Source organism: Folsomia candida, unplaced genomic scaffold (genome assembly GCF_002217175.1).
Source record: "Folsomia candida strain VU population unplaced genomic scaffold, ASM221717v1 Fcan01_Sc003, whole genome shotgun sequence".
Classification (NCBI taxonomy): Eukaryota; Metazoa; Arthropoda; class Collembola; order Entomobryomorpha; family Isotomidae; genus Folsomia; species Folsomia candida.
In genome coordinates this window covers 3,425,030-3,441,616 of record NW_019091195.1, presented here as the reverse complement: position 1 = coordinate 3,441,616, position 16,587 = coordinate 3,425,030, and the positions used below count along the sequence as shown (strand labels likewise).

Sequence of the window (16,587 nt, the reverse complement as noted above, 5' to 3'; positions counted from 1 at the left end):
TGAGCTAATTACCACCTTAACATCGAATTGGTAGTTTATTCTGATAGTTCCGTAAATCTATGTGTTTATTGTAAGTTGTACCATTTTACCTCCTCTAAATTAGACTCGTTCCATTGTATTGACTTATTATATGTATTGCCAGCTACTACACTAATCGTACCATTAATTCCGGTCTTAAACATAAAATTCCAATTGTATCATAGTTATTGTAATTGTAAAGTAATAGTTGTAATGCCTCATGATTGGATAGGCTAAGAATTTTGATTTACACATATGTATATGGATTGATGGTTTGATCTATTTTCTATATCGGCACAATTTCGATTGGTTTAGTTTCAAATTCCAATTTCTCTCTGATGAGTTGCTAGTTGATTTTATTTTACGATTGTACTTGTACACTTATATGTATGACTTTGTTTTTTTCCTTTTCTCTTTTCTCTACAAATTGGCAATTAAAACCAAATTATTAAACAAATTGTGGGTGAATTATTTCTCATTGAAAACTAGACACCAAATATGCATTCATTACGGATGTTGAAGTAATAAATAAATTTTACTCATTTAACGGCATATCACGCATACTGCATATTCCTTGCACCATATTTTATTTTCACAAGATGAGATTGCTTCAAATACAATCGACAGCCATGTACATAGTACATTACACATATTTTTACATCGTTACATGAAATTATTAGAGGCTAGGGAGGGAGAGAGAGAAAGATTGATAGAGAGGAGGAAAGTGAAAGTTTTACATTGGAAAATACTTAGAAGACGAGTAAAATGCTCCAACTTTTCACAAGATGGACACATATCAGTAGATTACTCTCAACATTGAACAATTGTCAATCAAAACGATTGAGTCTCCGAATTTCTCAAAAATTTTGTCACAAATAAATAGATTCCACTGAAAAATAAACGAGCTTGTTCAAAACTCCTTGAAAGAGTTGAAAGAAATGGAAATAAATATTATAGCTATTTGGACACATACTTAAATCTCATTTTCCCTTGTACTTATCCCCCCCATGGATTAAAAGTAGACCTTCTCGCGGTTGGGACGTCGCTTTTTAGTGACCTCGTGTTGCCGAGGGAAGTGTCCCTCTTGTAGGACGAGAGGCGGTGAAAGTAGTCAGTTAGTCGTGCCCTCTTTCCTCCCCAGGGCTGAAAGGTCCTCTTTGACACAAGGTTGGGATATTCCCCCTCGTTCCCTGGGTTGGAATTGGAGTAGTAGTAGTGGTACGAAGAGGTCGGTGGGGGTGGGAGGACGACGGGGTGGCAAGGCGAATAACCTCCTCCTCCTCTCATCCTATTGCTATATATCCCTTCGTAACTATTAACAGTGTCCTCTTCAAGTGGCAACACTCCTTCCTGCAGAAAGTTGCTTTCCTCACTTCCAACAAAGTCGTCAGACTTTGGAGAAAGTGTCCCTTGGTCCACCTCCTTCGTGGCAATGGATTTCTGAAGAAGGGATGATGCGATAAGCAGAGTGATGATGACGAAGGGTGGGGTTCTGGGGAAAGTGAGATTCTTCTGCGAATTGAGACAAGAGTTAGATATGTATTGGCCTTTTATGACAATACACTTGAATCCTAATCATGAACTATGTAACTTTTTCTGCTTATGGACTTACCATGGTCATACTTTTAGTCCCAGTGGTCAAGAAAATTAAAAGAAATTAAACGTAAATGTGCTGCACCCTTTAAAAATAAGGGAGACTATGTAGGTATGTACGAGTCACTAATATTGCTGATTATCCCGATTAACTGGCAACGAGAACGGTACGACTACTGTGACCAATTCTGATGGACTTCTCTCCTTATATACCCGTGGTCAATTTAATGTGGATGATGTACAAAGGCCCGCATTCCCTTTAATTCATCTGTAATAAGGCTGTATTAATGAACATGACGCCAAGTTTGGTAGAAATGCTACATCGGGACATTGTTGTCTAATGGGATTTGGGGCCTTAATGAGTGGGCTGTTGTACATGAAAGATGCTTTTAGGGATGATTGATTTAACGAATTAACATTTAGAGAGTGCAGAGCATGGGTCAGAATGTTGTTTTGCTCATTATAATTAGTTTTGGGACAGAAGAGACCTCAAAACTTCAAAGAATTGTGAGATTTGTGATAATGAGCATCATCCTCTCACTGGGATGGACTGAGGATGAGAAACACATACGTACTTTCACTTGATACAATTTCAGGGCTTCAAAAACAACAGCCTCCGCTTTCACTCTGCACTAAGCTTACGCATTTGCTCCCACTGACACATTTCATGGCTAAATATCAAACCAGGTAAGTCTCCATTTTGCACAGCAATCACAGTTGCAGATGACTGAAAATGAAATTCAACGATTTTAAAATTCTCCCAACTTTTTTGTCTCGATTCTAAGAGCTTCAAAATCGTAGATGGACTGTGTTCGACACCTGGATATGCACTTATACGACGCGATGGCTCATATTGACTCTCCTTTTTCCTTTTAGTCCTTTTTTCAGCAACCAGCCAGTAATTTATTTTCATTCTGTCCGGATAATTATTCGTCGGAAACACGTAGATGCTGAATAATTGCATAAAATGATGATGATATGTTTGGTTTCGAGGATATGATGCATATGGTATATTTTTCTGAATGGTTTTTATTGTAGATTTAGCTTACATTTCTCTCCAAATTTCTATACATGTACATACATACAATCAATGACCTTCCACTTGGCCGATCTCTCCAGCGTGATTTCGTTAAGAACGTTATTTTAGGTCAATTCTGATTTTTTCTTGTAATCTATTCTCAAGGAAAAATATATTTCATAAACCACATTGTTAACATGGCTTAAAGCAGCGTTGGGGACTACACAGGAATATAATATTGCTTTCTAAATGCATAATCCAGAGTATTTTTGATGAGTTGTGTGAATCTGCGTCACTGATTTGTAATGCTAATATCGAAAATTAAGATGCTCTCTTATCCCCGGGCTGCCATGAAGGGTGCGGAGTCGAGGTCGGACTTTGCCTGCTTTTTGCGGATGTTGTACCAAATGTAGAAGGCGGTGGGGACGTCCAGGACTGGAGGCGTTTTCTGCATTCTTGCAGGATACATACTTTGATCCATCGGCAGCCGTAATGGCCAGGCTGCAATTCATTACACAAAATATAAGAGTACGTAACAGTGTGAATATTAGCCTACGATTAGACATACGTAATCTCATTCTTGATTCCAACAAGTCCGGATCAAAGTAGCGTCGAGCATCGGATGCTGAGGGTGCACCGTCTTTGTTCTCCCCAAATTGTCCTTCGAACGAGTTGAGTTCTCCTCCACGCCGCCCACGCCCAGCAAAAAAGGGTGCCTCGGGATCTCCCTTCAAGTGTAAATGAAATGAATTAACAGTCGGAATAATTAACACAAAGGCTTTTGTCCATACATTTTGCAACAGATCTCCTTTGGCGTCTAGTGCATGATTTGAATGAAAGTACCAAACTATGAGGACGCACAAAATTATCTTCATTCCAACGCTTGTTAGTTACTGGAACAGAATTTTATTGAAATTCTTTGGATTTTCTTTTATGCTAACACCAAATAAATAAGAATAGCATACGAGGCTAATAGGTCAGGTGGTGGAGAAAGTGTCGGGTCAAAATACAAATTGATACTACGGGTGGAAATGGTACTTTTGCAAAATATATATCATGTCTTGTCTATTGTCATGAATAAAATATGTCTTAATATCGGAAACGAAGATAACGGGACACAAACAAATGTTGACACATATCCCTCCCACCTGCAGCAAAAAACTGAGGAGGAGAGCTTCACCACATGCCCCTCTCAGATCTTGATGTCCTTTGGATATGTGGTAGGGTCCTATGAGTGTACTAAAACCCTGAAGTGGTTTGACTCCATGGCCAAATTTGCGCCCGCCACACCCACTCAAAGGCGCCAAAAACACGAAAAAAGCCCTGTTTTCACTTGTTCAAACCCTCGCCAAAAATCCAATTTTGCTCGGATTTTGGTTAGATGTACATTTTTGTAATCCCAGATACTTGCTTGATCATATCCAGTAGCAATCTCAACTTTTTTGAAATTTTGAATTTTTTCGAATAATTCGAAAATGCCCGAAAATTTCGAAAATTTCAAAAAAGTTGAGATTGCTACTGGATATGATCAAACAAGTATCTGGGATTACAAAAATGTAAATTTTATCAAAATACGATCAAAATTGGATTTTTGGTGGATTTTTGAAGTTGGTAACTTTTGTGGTTTTCGTCCCTTTGAGTGGGTGTGGCGGGCGCAAATGTGGCCATGGAGTCAAACCACGTCAGACTTATAGTACACTCATGGGACCCTACCACATATGCAAAGCACATCAAGATCTGAGAGGGGCAGGTGGTGAAGCTCCCCTCCTGAGATATGTACATACATTCGTTTTACATGCACAGGAGGAGGACGAGTGTAGGGATGATAATCCAATAATATGAACGCTCATGTCGGAGTTGTGTTTGTCTCATCTTGTCGTTGAATCGATCACTGTTGAGATTACTTCTTTCTCGGATGATGAGAAATATGGATTTCCAAAAATATCTTAAATCTGTTCTGGTTGCGTCAATCGTGCTGGGTTCTGTTTTATAACTATACATACCTACATGTAGGTGTGGATCAGGTGTGTAAATCACATTGTTTCATTTCAAGCACAATAAATTAAACTGAGATACAAGAAAAATGCAAATTTACGTAATCGGCAAAATGAAATCTACTAAATAAATGGAGTATTCGTCAACAGCAAAATTGAGTTTCTATCATTGCACCGCAACTACTTGCTTCAATCGGTACTCGAGAATGATGTTTTGCCTTCTGATGTTGATTAACTCTTTCTCCCTTGATTTTTGAAGACGATGAGCGATGTCAGGAACTGATTGTCCATTGTCTGTCGGATTAAATAAAATACATACGTTGAACCACATCGTCACTGATAGTTCGTTATCCTAGTAAATTTCATCAGAAAATAATCTGCGCTGATTTCCACAAGTCCTTTCATACCTGATCCATCGAGGGAGACGAGGGTGAGATTAGAAACTCCTCGGAATAAACTTTCACTTCCTCCGAGTAAGTCGTCAGTAGGGGTTTGCGTCATGCCAACCAGTCCACCATCTCCACTTCTGTAATCCTGCCGTGCGATTGCCTCGTCTCGGATCGCTTTGAATTCTTCCAATTGCTTTCTAGCAATTTCAAGTTTCTTTGCCCTCTCCATCTCCATCAGTGTCTCATTTGATAAATGCAGCGTCTTCCCCCTTGGAGGGCGAGGTACCACGGCCTCCATGCGTCCAAATTCAACCAGAGTTTGCATGGAGAGAGAATGCTCAACTGAAAAATATCCCACCAATAAAAACATGAAGTAATAAATTACTTGGGACATGACAATCGAATTTGCAACACAAATACGTCGTACTTTTGGCACTTCTCTGAAACATTATTGAAGGGTGGGCATCTCCATTTTCGGGTGGGCTCATGAAATCAAAATTGGTTGCATCACTCAATTCGCCCATGCTCTCATCTGCAACATAACATGACAAATGACAATACTTTAATTTACCTACGTACATATGTAAACTCATGTTTGTGCGTCACAGATTTTTGAGAAATCCAAAAGAAATACCCGATTATATATTTATTTTGACAGGGATTGATACCACACAGGTGTAAATTCTGGAAGTATGACGCGCACAAAAGATTTTGCTTATCAATTTTCCTTACCCATGACTTGTTGTCTGAGACGTATTAGCTCGAGGTGTCGTTGAGCAAGACTTTGTTGTCTCCGCAATTTAAGCTTATCCAAAGCAAGTTGTTCCATCTCCCATTCGCTGGGGATTTCATCCAATTTTTCAGAATTCCCAACCCTTACCTTTCTCCAATCCGGACACGGTGGCAGACTGAGGACGCGCATTCTCATCCTAAATTTCCGCATTTTCAATTTTATGGTTTCAACTTGTGTGAATGCAAAATAAACGGTAAGAAATCTTGGCTTGTGCACAAGTTTAATATTGCTTTGTGTCAGTTAGACAAGCTAAATACACCACACTAATAAATAACGAATACCCTGATCCAACCTTGCTAATGGAATTTCGCTATGCTCCAAAATTGTATGCATATCACTGACGATCAGTCATTATGAGATGTCGAATTCACGAAACGAGACTTTCTCGGAGACTAAAACTGTCAATCTGCCAACTGAGTGAGAGTTTTTTTTCATATTATTCCATTTCTTTCAATGTTTCAAAGACTAGTCAACCTTGGTTGGTTGGTGGTAGTTTGCAGAAATGGTGGCCCAGACCCAAATTGGTATTTTACAGTGCAATTATTTAAAAGAATATATGTCAGTAATATTTACCGATAATTCATAAATATACGTTTTTTAACCTTCACTCATCTGAAACTTTATTATTTTGCCGACAGTAAATTTAGCAGTAAAACCCGGATTTATCGAGTTTTATTACACAGTCAACAGTTATGGTTGACATGAATAAACTATCCTTCAAAATCCTCCTCCCGAATAAGCTAACTTTGGGTCATTTCACTGACAGCCAATAGCTGTGGAAATCTGCATTGCGCAAGGAAATGACGGAAATTGGTTTACAAGTCAGCCAGTACAGTAAATAACCGTCCAAACAACAAAATGTATCAAAACATTCATCAATACTCGTTGAATAATATATTTCAGCGACTCCTCCAATTATACGAAATTTTGCATATGTACGTATCTATGTATAGCGAGGGGTCCATTTAATAAAGGAATATAATTCATCGTCTAAATAAAAGTGAGGCAGGGTGACTCCACACAAAATGTGGGGGTGGCACAAAGGAAATTAAACCCAGCAGGAGTTTGTCATTATTTTTTTCGTACAGTTCGCCCCACAAAATTTCACGGCAGGTTAAAAAACAGTACACACTTATTATAGAAGAAAAACAGCTAATTACATGGATGATGATAAATATGCGGCTGTAAGATTAAACCCATTAAAATAAATTAGTGTACCTGCAAGTTTGGAAAGTTTTTGCCTGGATTCGGTCCGTGGGGTTATCAAGAGACGAGGTTTTGCGATGAAGCCTCGGCGATTTCAACAAAAGACACAATTCACTCATTTCAACAACTTTTTGAGCTTGATCAGAAATAAATCACATAATGTATATCCTCACAAATACTTCAAGTTATACTTTAATGTCGGAAATTTCTGCCCAAAGCTTACAATTAGTGTCCAGATAAATATGTACGTGTTTTGACAAAGTACTGTCTCCTCTCCATTTAGCTGGACAAAACTGACTGAACCATGAAATGACATGTGCATGTAGATACATTTAGCACTACATAGTTAGCAAAAAATCCTATTGAAACTAATGCACACGTTAACAGACTCTTATTGCGTCCGCCGAGCTGATCATTGTCATATCTGCTGACAAAGCATGAGATTAAATGGAATTAGTTATTGTCTCGTCTCTTGTCTCGGCAAACGATATATGTATGTTTGCATGCATGCAGAGGGTCGAAAACCAATGGAAAATCAATAAGTGGAAGGCTATATAACCACTGGCCAATATTACTTATATGTAATGTCAAAATGGGCAGCATTTTCATATTTATTTGCCTATAATAAGTATTACATACACTCATTGCCCTCTGTCACTGACTAGAGTGAGCAATTGCAGAATAGGTAATATTGTAGTATGTTTAGATACAGAAACAACTTGTTGGTCTTCTCTGCGATCTCATCTCATTTCCGGTATAAAAGACGCATTGGTTGTGAAAGCAGCATCCTGAAACATCTTTTATTGCTTCAGGATAAATGCAAATTTTGCTGATGAATTGGATGTTTGCTAAAATTAGCAAAGCCCTCCCGAGCAAAATAATGTTCGTTCTGCTCCTCGTCTCCGCACGAGGCCTGGGAGTCGCTTACCCCCAGCACGGACCCATTTCCCAAATTCTCGACTCGCCCCACCCACGTCCCCCTGGTTGAGGAGGGTGCGAAGGGAGGACCTCCTCAGACTCCCACATCCCAAGTTGAAGGAAAAGGAGACAAGGGCTGAGAACTGGTTGGCGTTCAGACTGCTGAACGTGATCGCATTTCGAACACAAGTCTCGAACTCTTGAAGATCTTCTTGCAAAAGTCGTTCCCCGTTCGTCGTCGTCAGTGGAACAGCGTACCGGCCACTTAATGGGACATTACAGTTCGATACGTGACAAGCATGGCCATATCCGATGGTTCGAATGCCCTTAATAAATTTTATTGTAAGTTGTATTGTATAAATTGTATAATTAGATTTTTAGTAGAGACAAGTAAGTACTTACGACAGAGTCCTGATAAAAATTTGCTCTAAACCCTTCAAATTCCTTGATTAGGTTCAAGCCAGCCTGATTCGTTGGACCAGTGTATTTGGCTGCTGCAAATATATTTTTTTAATTCAATTAGTTTTTAGACCCACGTAGCCAGGCTAGGTCGGGGAATTAATTTCAAGTGTACCTTTCACCACTAGTACGCAGAAAATTACGATAATGACAGCTTTGATTGAACACATTTTGTGTATACGTATAAAAGTTAACTGAGCAAAACGAATATAAAATTTGGGTTTATATTTACTCGTCTTAAGAAAATAAATCCGTCCATATTTACATACTTATTCCTACTTGGGGTGGAATAATTAAGTTTAGTTCAGGAGAAGTCACATTTACTTTACATGAATTGATTTATGAGTATTCTCCTGCGGTCTTTTGCCAAAATACTTACCACATGATTTTTTCAACGAATAAACACTTTGTGCAAATTAACTGAAATTCAATTAAATCGAGACACTTTATATGAATGCATAAACAGATGTATGTACACATGTACATGTGCATAAGTATGCATGTGATACTCGCATAATGATGACTGCAAATGTGTTTTCATCTAACCTTAAAAACTCGTCAAAATTCGCTGAAACTTGCATGAAGTCATAAATAATTTATTGGCTTGATAAAAGACATGTGATTGAAAATAGCACTCATTTAGTATATTTTTGTGATAAGTAATAAAGTACATACATCAGTAATCAGTTCTGGTGGTTTCCCATGTAAAATTTGTATCACAATTTGTAGGAATATGTAATAAGGATTGACGAAGGAAGTTTAACCGTACTGGCGTTTATAAGAGATTGTCGGAAGGAAATCTTGAGTCGCATGCAAGAACAGTGATTACAAGGCTTGACTTCCTATTGCACCTTAATCAAGAAGGTTTATATGAACCAATGCTTTCCTCAATTGTGTTATTGCTGGCTGCCAATTCAAATTTGTTGGGACTTGATTTTGGAGAATATACTTCAGATCCTTGATATCTCGATTTTACAGAAAAATCTCCAAACATTTTTTGACAAGGTTTGAATCTCTTCAGGTAACACAGAAATTCGAATAACGTGTCACAAAATAGGGGCGCCTGTAATTCATTAATCAATTACATATAGTTTTCAAGGATGAGGCTTGGTTTAGTAAATACATGATTATGTAGCTTACCACAGAGAAGAGCCCAATCGTAGCACCAAGTGCCAAAATCAGTTGAAGGAAATCAAATTGTTTTCCGCTACCAGAAACTACCACAAGTATTTTCAATCCGTACATTTTGATAAGCGTTCTTCGGTTTTCTTCGTGGTAAAAGGAGGTTCTACATATACATACATATTATTGTCAAGTATGTATGTATATATTCAAGAATTAGAATTGTAGAAACATGAACCAGTTTCAACAATTTTTAGACTCACCGAAAATTCCAACCAGGGCTAATTGTAGCATTAGGTTCGTCAATTCTCTCAAATCTAAAAAAAACATATGTACGTACATGTATGCATATACGTGTATAAATCATGAAAGACGTATTTAATCAACATGAGTAATTCAAAAGATACTTTGAAAATCTCGTTGCCTTGAATTAATAAATAAGTATTTGCAAAAATGTATAAGAAGATCTTCATTTTTTATGCGATGATGTTTTACGTTCAAATTGCACGTAATTTTGACCAGATGAAGTGACTAGATTACCTGTATTTTGGAAAACACCAACTATTTTTTGCTCCCCAGTCGAAATCGCAGTCCCAATTTGCCTCAATTCGAAAGACTCCTCCCTGGATTAAAGTTAATTGAAATTTTACACTGATTAAGGTAATAAATAATTAACCACATTAGTCAACTCACTGTTAAAGCAACATGAGAAAAGTTGCTCCCACTCCACTCGATAATATCTCCGAGTCGAACTAAGCAATGAATCAAAATGTCACACAATTTCTAAACTATTTTTGTGCATATTTATAAATTATTGTGTTGCGTTGCATTACATATTGGGCACATGGTATCGTTATGAGTGTGATAACTGCATGAAGATAAATATTGCTTGGTAGCATTGTCTAAAATATTTCTTCGATGATAATCTTGCCCTTTCCCACACTCCGGAAATTCCTAATTACATTATTCATGGAAAGTCAACTATGTACAAGTTTTATGTAGATCTTAAAATCAATCTAGTATTTATAAATAGATACCACTGAATTTTTTAGCATAATGGTGAAATCCTTTACTCCTTCTAAAAGTGCACGGTTTTTTTCTTTCCTAAATTATAAATGAAATATAAGCACAACATGGAAATAGGTATGCACCCTAATCTCTCATCCTTCTACACGATATGGACTTACAATGGTAGTATATTTTGTTCTACTGGACACCACGCTGAGATTTCACAAGTCCCCGTGTCGTTCATGCACTTTCCAGTCTGACCATGTTCATATAAAATATAGAATAAGCAATAATGAGGTTGTATGCAAAATATTTAATGTTTTGCCATACCATAACACCGCTACTTGTGGGGACCGATTTCCCACGGACGCAATCTTTATCCTTTGAGCAAAAGGCTATATTTGACTTGCTGGACTAAATTAACGAGAAATGATAAAACGAATCTACGAAATTCTATAAAAATGTAATAGTTTGGATCATACTTCGGCACAAACTCCTCTCGTTTGATTCGGTGTAATAAGCAAATTGGTCACGGCAATAAAACTTCCGTCCTGACCATCGCCACCATACGGCGGAAAGACCAAGTCTGAAGTGTCCCAAATCTATGAAAACGACATTGAGTTTCAATAATCCCTTAATTGTACATACTCTAGACACGCATCGACACTATGCAAATAAAATGTCTCACCCGCCTGTACAACTCGGGATTGCTAATCTTAAATGCAGAATCAGGAATATCCTCCGCTGTGAATATTGGAAGTGAATCATTTTTCTCCAATACCTTTAAGTAAGTTATTTAAATAACTTAATTAACTCACTGCTTAAATGACCTTTCACTTTTGACACAATTGCTCCTTGAACAGGACAAGATTTTTGGTAGACATTTTTCAAATTCAAGTTTAAGCTGGAAGTAAAATAATAGAAATCTTGTAATCATAAAAAGGGTCACAATTCACAGATAAGGTATACTCCTCACCTGCCCAAATAGGCTACCCAAACAGTTATCACAATTAACAATTGGCATACTGCAAGCAATGTGCTCTTGATTTGAACTTGTCTTGACGTAGAGTAAATGGTCACCCAGCTCTTAAAATATTGCAGCATATTCAGCACTTATTTTGCAATGAAATTCCAGGGACAGGATATACTTAAATTAATATTGAGTTGTTGTTGGGTGTTAAATTCCTACGAGTATGAAATATAAACATGAATCACATAAATCTAACAATCGCACCGTATTATTTTTATACTATGATATTTTATGGGACGTGGTTTAGCAACACTATGGTCTATTCTTTGTAAATGGTGTAGAACTCACTCGAAATCTTGGTATAAATTAGCACCCACTGCATACAAATGTTCTGCAAGTAGTTGAACTTGTGTGAATTATGTATAAAGGTAAAGTTTTAGGCATGATTCCTCCAGTGAACTTAAGAGATAATTAGTGTGCTAATTCAAGACTGGGAGAACCGAGGTCGAAATTTTGGACGGGACTAAGCATCCATCCATGATGCAGTGTATACTGAATAGTTGGCCAGTAATACGACACGACGATGCGGAACCATTTTTGCAAAAATGAATCGTGTAAATGTAAACAATTAGTGGGTCGGCTTCGCTTCATTTAGCATGCAACACGTAACGCAAGAGGAGGAAATCAAATTAGTGGGCTTTTGCTATAAAGTAATAAAATGATGACACTTTTCAGGACACTGCAGATACCTGGATACATGGATCTACTGTAAATATTCACGCTTCATGAGAAATGAGCGGAATTACGTTTGTCATATTAATATTGCCTACATATGTATGCACACACGTATTAATATCTGCAGTCTTACGGTGTACGTGATCATGATTGGAGTTAATTTCTCTCCATTGATCCTCAGGATAGTCGTAATTACTAAATAAATATGAATACACTATGAATTTAGCAGTTATTTACGAGGTAGTAAATTATCCTACACTACCCAATCCTGGCTAAAAATGTTATTTGCATTATTAGAATTCTGGCTGCATGAATATTAAAAGAGGTTTAAAAACACTTGTACATCTGCACAAAATTTGTTGATTTTCGTGAATGCTACTGTTAAAATACGAATGATTATAATGTTCAATGTGTGATTGGGTTGGTAAAAGCCTAATTGTGGTATGCAGAGGCAGGGATTAATCGTATTTTGTCATTAATTTTGTTTGTATATATCGTCGGCATAATGATAAATCAGGATAACAGGATGCATCCAATTCATGTATAAAATTTCCGGGAAGTTGAGAAGAGAGTTACCCGGATTTATGATTAGACCTACGACACGATTAATTTTTATCTACCAGAATTGAGCAACTTTAGACACTTTATATTGAGATTTGTTCTGATTTGGGTTCAATTCATTTTATGAACTTCAGTTTCAGTACATACATTTCAAAAATTTAGTTGCCCACTCACCTGAATGGCCTTCATTGAATTAGATAGTGTTACTTAGAAGGTCGTTTCTCGACATGGCATTACATGCTCGTCCAGTTGTGAGAATACCGTGTCGTGACTTTTATAATAATATGTACGAACGAGACGGACATCAAATATCCTCAGTAACAAATTTTAGACTCGAGTACTAATTGAGTTAGAAGCACAAATTAAGCATATTATTATGAAATAAGTACCATTTTTAATCCTGCATGTATGTATGAAGATGTATTATAAAGTACTTCCAGGGACTAAATTTATTCCCCGTTCAATTAAGCTGCATTTGTTAATAGCCAACTAACACAACAACACCACTTCCTATTTTAATGATCCAACATTATTTAACACGTCGGATTTTGCTGATTTCCAATTCAATCAATTAGAATAAATACGCCAAAAAGGTGATACTATCCCTGATTGAAATGCTGCATGAATACTTTCTGCTTCACTTAAGCTCATTTCATGAATCTCATGTCGTCACTACTGAATTATATTTTGACTGCATCTGCAATTGTTAACTTATCCGTCATATCGTGCATGCCAGAGAAACAAAAATTTTCCATAATATGTACATTAGTATTTATTTGCAAAATAGTACAAATACATATCACTGTCCACCATCGGCTGGTTTATGTACAATCGTTCCCACGAATGAATTTATTTTAAACATGCACACCTGGGAAATAAAATGCTTACTTTTAGTAAAACTTGCAAAAAAGCGTTTCAGAATAATACGACTGTCGCAACAGATGGAGATATTTTGTACATTCAAAAATATTAAAATTCAGGCGGATGCATTTATGCAGTCAAACGTTAATTCACATGAAACCCATCTAGGATTACATATGCCTGGGTGAATCATGCAGTTTTATTGTGTTTAGACTATTGAATATACATATTTATTGACACATTTGCCATACTTTGAGGTCAAGTTGAACTCTAGAAATCTCCAGAACTATGTTTTTTCAATAATTACGACGATGTATGTAAATTGATAGCGATATAAATTATTTATTTTAACGAGACCAATCTGGTTTATTTCGATCGTAAAGTGCAGAACCCATTTTATGAAACCGCACGGTAGTTGACTTACACGCGAATTCATCAGCCGTAATTATGCCATCACGTTGTAATTCACTCAATTATTGAATTAATTGAGTCTCACATTTTGTCACAAATTGTTCATGTGTTACGACTTGCAACCATACACAAATGCATACATGTGCTAGACACATATAACAAACTATGAATACACGCTAGCAGCAAGAATTTCATCAAACTAGGACATGAGCTACATGTGTACATATTATATATAGATCTACATATAGAAAAGAAATGCCGTTCGCGTAATATTTATGCTCCTGGACAAAGCAGAAGATCAAACAAAATGACTGTTTCACTAATTGAACTGCATAATAAATAATTGTCTGTAGAATAAATTAGTAGGCAGGAAACTGGTAAATTAATGTGTTTGCCCACACCCTAATTAAAGATTTATTAATTGCGCACGAATAATATTATCAGTTAATAAATAACATCATGATCTTTAGCATCAGTAGATGAATCGTTGTTGTACGAGTATTCAAACTTCATTGCAATTTCTACTTGAGTTGATTCTGGTCTTGAAGGTTGAAATTTCGACTTGATAGAAAAATCTCCAAAATAATTTGCACATAATTTAAAATTTTTCAATAAGCATAAAAACTGGAACAAGTGGTCACACACGAGGGGTGCCTGAAAAGTTATAAAGAAGTAGCAACCCAGTCAGCATTTTAAATAGCAAGCGACTATAATATTGCATAGCATACTTTTTAAAAAATAATTTATAAAGACTAACCAACGCAAACAGTCCAACTGTAGCTCCAAGAGTGAGGATTAAAGTCAAGAAATCAAACCGTCTTCCTTCACCTGCTATCGTTACGAGAATTTTGAGACCATATACTTTTTGTAGAGTTCGTCTATTGTCTTCATGATATGTGGCCATTCTGCCAAACAATTAAATTAAGCCAATTAAATGAGATGATGATGATGATGACAGCTCATGACCCAACCCAAATCATGTTCATAACAAACAGGAAAAAATAACTAATTACCGAAAGTTCCATCCTGGGGAAACTTTAGTCGTGGATACATCCGTCCGTGAAAACTGATATGTTGGGAAGCAAAAATTATCGAATCCCCAATCGAAATCACAATTCCAACGCACTTCGACTCGGAAAACTCCACCCTTACAATGGCGAAATAATAATATCGATTTCAATGTATATTTAGATTTGTTTCGAACTGCGAAAAATAAATCACACAGGTTTGACTATGTATTACCGTTACAGCAACTTCAGAAAAGTTGTGGCCACTCCACTGTATGATGTCTCCCAACCTGAATATTGGGCAAAATCTATCCTTCTCAATGTCGTGGATGCATTGTGACAAATATGATTTTGTGATGTTCTCTAGAATGTTTCGGCGATGTAGATCAGGTCCACATGCAGGAAATTCGACAGAATTCTTCAGCATTATCGTAAAGTCTTGAACATTTTCAAGAAGGGCCTTGTTGCCCTTGCTGCAAACAAATTTTTGTATATAGAGCATCTCCAACTAGGTAAAACAAATTGAATTTACATAGGTTACAAATTCGTACAGTGGAGGTCTTGTCTCTTCGCTTGGACACCAGGCCGATATTTCACAACTCTGGGTGGAATTGTGGCAATTTCCGGTGAAAACTCCGTTTGTTGAGACTGACTTTCTCCCTCGCACACAGTCAGCATCACTCTCACAAAATCTAGCCTTTGAATCCACCTATTCATCCACAAGTAGAGTTTAAGTTATATTTTGATTAGATTGACTGGTTAGCATTTTAAAGCAATTAATCGAGAGTTGCCAAACCTCTGCACACACGCCCATGCTTTGATTCGGAGTAATCAGAAGATTCGTGAAGGCAACAAAACTCCCATCCTGCCCATCTCCCCCATAGGCAGGGACGATAATGTCGGATATGTCCCAAACCTGTAAATTTTAGTTTGAATATCCCAAGCTATCCTTCCATAATCCAATTGATGTACAAACCCTTTTATAGATCCGCATGTTCTTAATTTGAAATTCCGAATTAGGAATGTTTTCCGTGCTCAAGACCCCTTTGACCTTTGACACAATTGCCCCTTGAGCTGGACATGATTTCTGGTAGATTTTCCTTATGTCAAGCTTTAAACTAAAAATACATGTGTGCATGGTTGTTAGAAATAAAAATGTACAAATACTGGAAGGGAGTGTGCCCACTGTCTCAACTTACCTCCCAAGATAAGCTACCCACACGGTGACCACAATTAAACTGTACGTTAAAGCTAGGCACGTACTTTTTATTTGAACCTGTTTCGACGTCGAATACACTGTTAAGCAGTTTTTAATGCTGCGAATAATCATATTTTATTCGCAAGGTTGTTAAATTTGCTAGTTCTACTAATGTCAATTCGATTTTCATAGTTTCCAATTAGTCTTTACATGGAAAAATATGAGACTGTTCTTGCATGCAACACAGTTCAGATGAAAGCAGAAACTGATCCGAGAAACATTTGTGTAAGTAACAAACTGATAGGATTACCATTGTTTCTATTGCT

At 37.0% G+C, this 16,587-nt stretch overlaps 5 protein-coding genes across 9 annotated transcripts; all 5 read right to left on the bottom strand.

The window, feature by feature from the left end:
• Positions 1-75: 75 nt before the first annotated feature.
• Positions 76-1,802, bottom strand: LOC110847444. The gene is made up of 2 exons (XM_022094390.2): positions 1,631-1,802; positions 76-1,530 (listed from the first exon to the last, which is right to left on the bottom strand). Exons 1-2 carry the CDS (start codon positions 1,637-1,639, stop codon positions 1,015-1,017), a joined length of 525 nt encoding a protein of 174 aa, XP_021950082.1. The 5' UTR covers positions 1,640-1,802; the 3' UTR covers positions 76-1,014.
• Positions 1,803-2,620: 818 nt separating this feature from the next.
• On the bottom strand, positions 2,621-7,439 carry LOC110846437. Of its 3 annotated transcripts, none has more exons than XM_035849605.1 (9): positions 7,235-7,439; positions 7,024-7,147; positions 5,745-5,941; positions 5,440-5,544; positions 5,031-5,354; positions 4,414-4,917; positions 3,421-3,522; positions 3,198-3,357; positions 2,621-3,130 (listed from the first exon to the last, which is right to left on the bottom strand). In XM_035849605.1, the coding sequence occupies exons 1-6, from the start codon at positions 7,341-7,343 to the stop codon at positions 4,790-4,792; spliced, it is 987 nt and encodes a 328-aa protein (XP_035705498.1). In that variant the 5' UTR covers positions 7,344-7,439; the 3' UTR covers positions 2,621-3,130; positions 3,198-3,357; positions 3,421-3,522; positions 4,414-4,789. The 3 variants fall into 3 exon arrangements, with proteins under 3 accessions (XP_035705498.1, XP_035705499.1, XP_021948892.2); XM_022093200.2 differs by having other exon boundaries at positions 2,623-3,130; positions 3,421-3,790; XM_035849606.1 differs by lacking the exon at positions 3,421-3,522.
• A 143-nt stretch (positions 7,440-7,582) lies between these two features.
• LOC110846767 (P2X purinoceptor 4) lies at positions 7,583-13,364 on the bottom strand. Of its 3 annotated transcripts, none has more exons than XM_035849602.1 (16): positions 12,959-13,364; positions 11,495-11,703; positions 11,337-11,422; positions 11,207-11,262; positions 11,001-11,120; positions 10,849-10,932; positions 10,698-10,774; positions 10,548-10,614; positions 10,344-10,464; positions 10,204-10,262; positions 10,051-10,133; positions 9,774-9,827; positions 9,529-9,676; positions 8,504-9,451; positions 8,332-8,423; positions 7,583-8,255 (listed from the first exon to the last, which is right to left on the bottom strand). In XM_035849602.1, exons 2-14 carry the CDS (start codon positions 11,620-11,622, stop codon positions 9,245-9,247), a joined length of 1,290 nt encoding a protein of 429 aa, XP_035705495.1. In that variant the 5' UTR covers positions 11,623-11,703; positions 12,959-13,364; the 3' UTR covers positions 7,583-8,255; positions 8,332-8,423; positions 8,504-9,244. The 3 variants fall into 3 exon arrangements, with proteins under 3 accessions (XP_035705495.1, XP_021949297.1, XP_035705496.1); XM_022093605.2 differs by lacking the exon at positions 12,959-13,364 and adding an exon at positions 11,837-12,799; XM_035849603.1 differs by lacking the exon at positions 12,959-13,364 and having other exon boundaries at positions 8,332-8,420; positions 11,495-12,799.
• LOC110847359 (lysozyme RrrD) lies at positions 7,866-8,558 on the bottom strand. Its single transcript, XM_022094294.2, has 3 exons — positions 8,504-8,558; positions 8,332-8,423; positions 7,866-8,255 (listed from the first exon to the last, which is right to left on the bottom strand). The coding sequence occupies exons 1-3, from the start codon at positions 8,556-8,558 to the stop codon at positions 7,866-7,868; spliced, it is 537 nt and encodes a 178-aa protein (XP_021949986.1).
• Positions 13,365-14,388: 1,024 nt separating the features above from the next.
• LOC110846766 (P2X purinoceptor 4-like) lies at positions 14,389-16,532 on the bottom strand. Its single transcript, XM_022093603.2, has 8 exons — positions 16,263-16,532; positions 16,040-16,181; positions 15,860-15,979; positions 15,615-15,772; positions 15,299-15,536; positions 15,070-15,203; positions 14,814-14,961; positions 14,389-14,710 (listed from the first exon to the last, which is right to left on the bottom strand). Exons 1-8 carry the CDS (start codon positions 16,391-16,393, stop codon positions 14,501-14,503), a joined length of 1,281 nt encoding a protein of 426 aa, XP_021949295.1. The 5' UTR covers positions 16,394-16,532; the 3' UTR covers positions 14,389-14,500.
• Positions 16,533-16,587: the final 55 nt, after the last annotated feature.

Bases quoted from the DNA above. Each gene is read 5' to 3' on its own strand.
- LOC110846766 (XM_022093603.2), bottom strand. From the start codon at position 16,393: ATGATTATTCGCAGCATTAAAAACTGCTTAACAGTGTATTCGACGTCG. The intron at 15,980-16,039 runs GTTTGTACATCA...TAAAATTTACAG, and splicing joins ACATGCGGATCTATAAAAGG to GTTTGGGACATATCCGACAT. The intron at 15,204-15,298 runs GTAATACATAGT...CGCCATTGTAAG, and splicing joins TTTCTGAAGTTGCTGTAACG to GGTGGAGTTTTCCGAGTCGA.
- LOC110847359 (XM_022094294.2), bottom strand. From the start codon at position 8,558: ATGTGTTCAATCAAAGCTGTCATTATCGTAATTTTCTGCGTACTAGTG. The intron at 8,424-8,503 runs GTACACTTGAAA...ATATATTTGCAG, and splicing joins CTGCGTACTAGTGGTGAAAG to CAGCCAAATACACTGGTCCA. The intron at 8,256-8,331 runs GTAAGTACTTAC...AAATTTATTAAG, and splicing joins ATTTTTATCAGGACTCTGTC to GGCATTCGAACCATCGGATA.
- LOC110846437 (XM_035849605.1), bottom strand. From the start codon at position 7,343: ATGTATCTACATGCACATGTCATTTCATGGTTCAGTCAGTTTTGTCCA. The intron at 5,942-7,023 runs GTACACTAATTT...GCGGAAATTTAG, and splicing joins AAAACTTTCCAAACTTGCAG to GATGAGAATGCGCGTCCTCA. The intron at 5,545-5,744 runs GTAAGGAAAATT...GTTATGTTGCAG, and splicing joins TCTCAGACAACAAGTCATGG to ATGAGAGCATGGGCGAATTG.
- LOC110846767 (XM_035849602.1), bottom strand. From the start codon at position 11,622: ATGCTGCAATATTTTAAGAGCTGGGTGACCATTTACTCTACGTCAAGA. The intron at 10,465-10,547 runs GTATCTATTTAT...TAATGTAATTAG, and splicing joins TTATGCTAAAAAATTCAGTG to GAATTTCCGGAGTGTGGGAA. The intron at 9,452-9,528 runs GTAAGCTACATA...AATGAATTACAG, and splicing joins CGATTGGGCTCTTCTCTGTG to GCGCCCCTATTTTGTGACAC.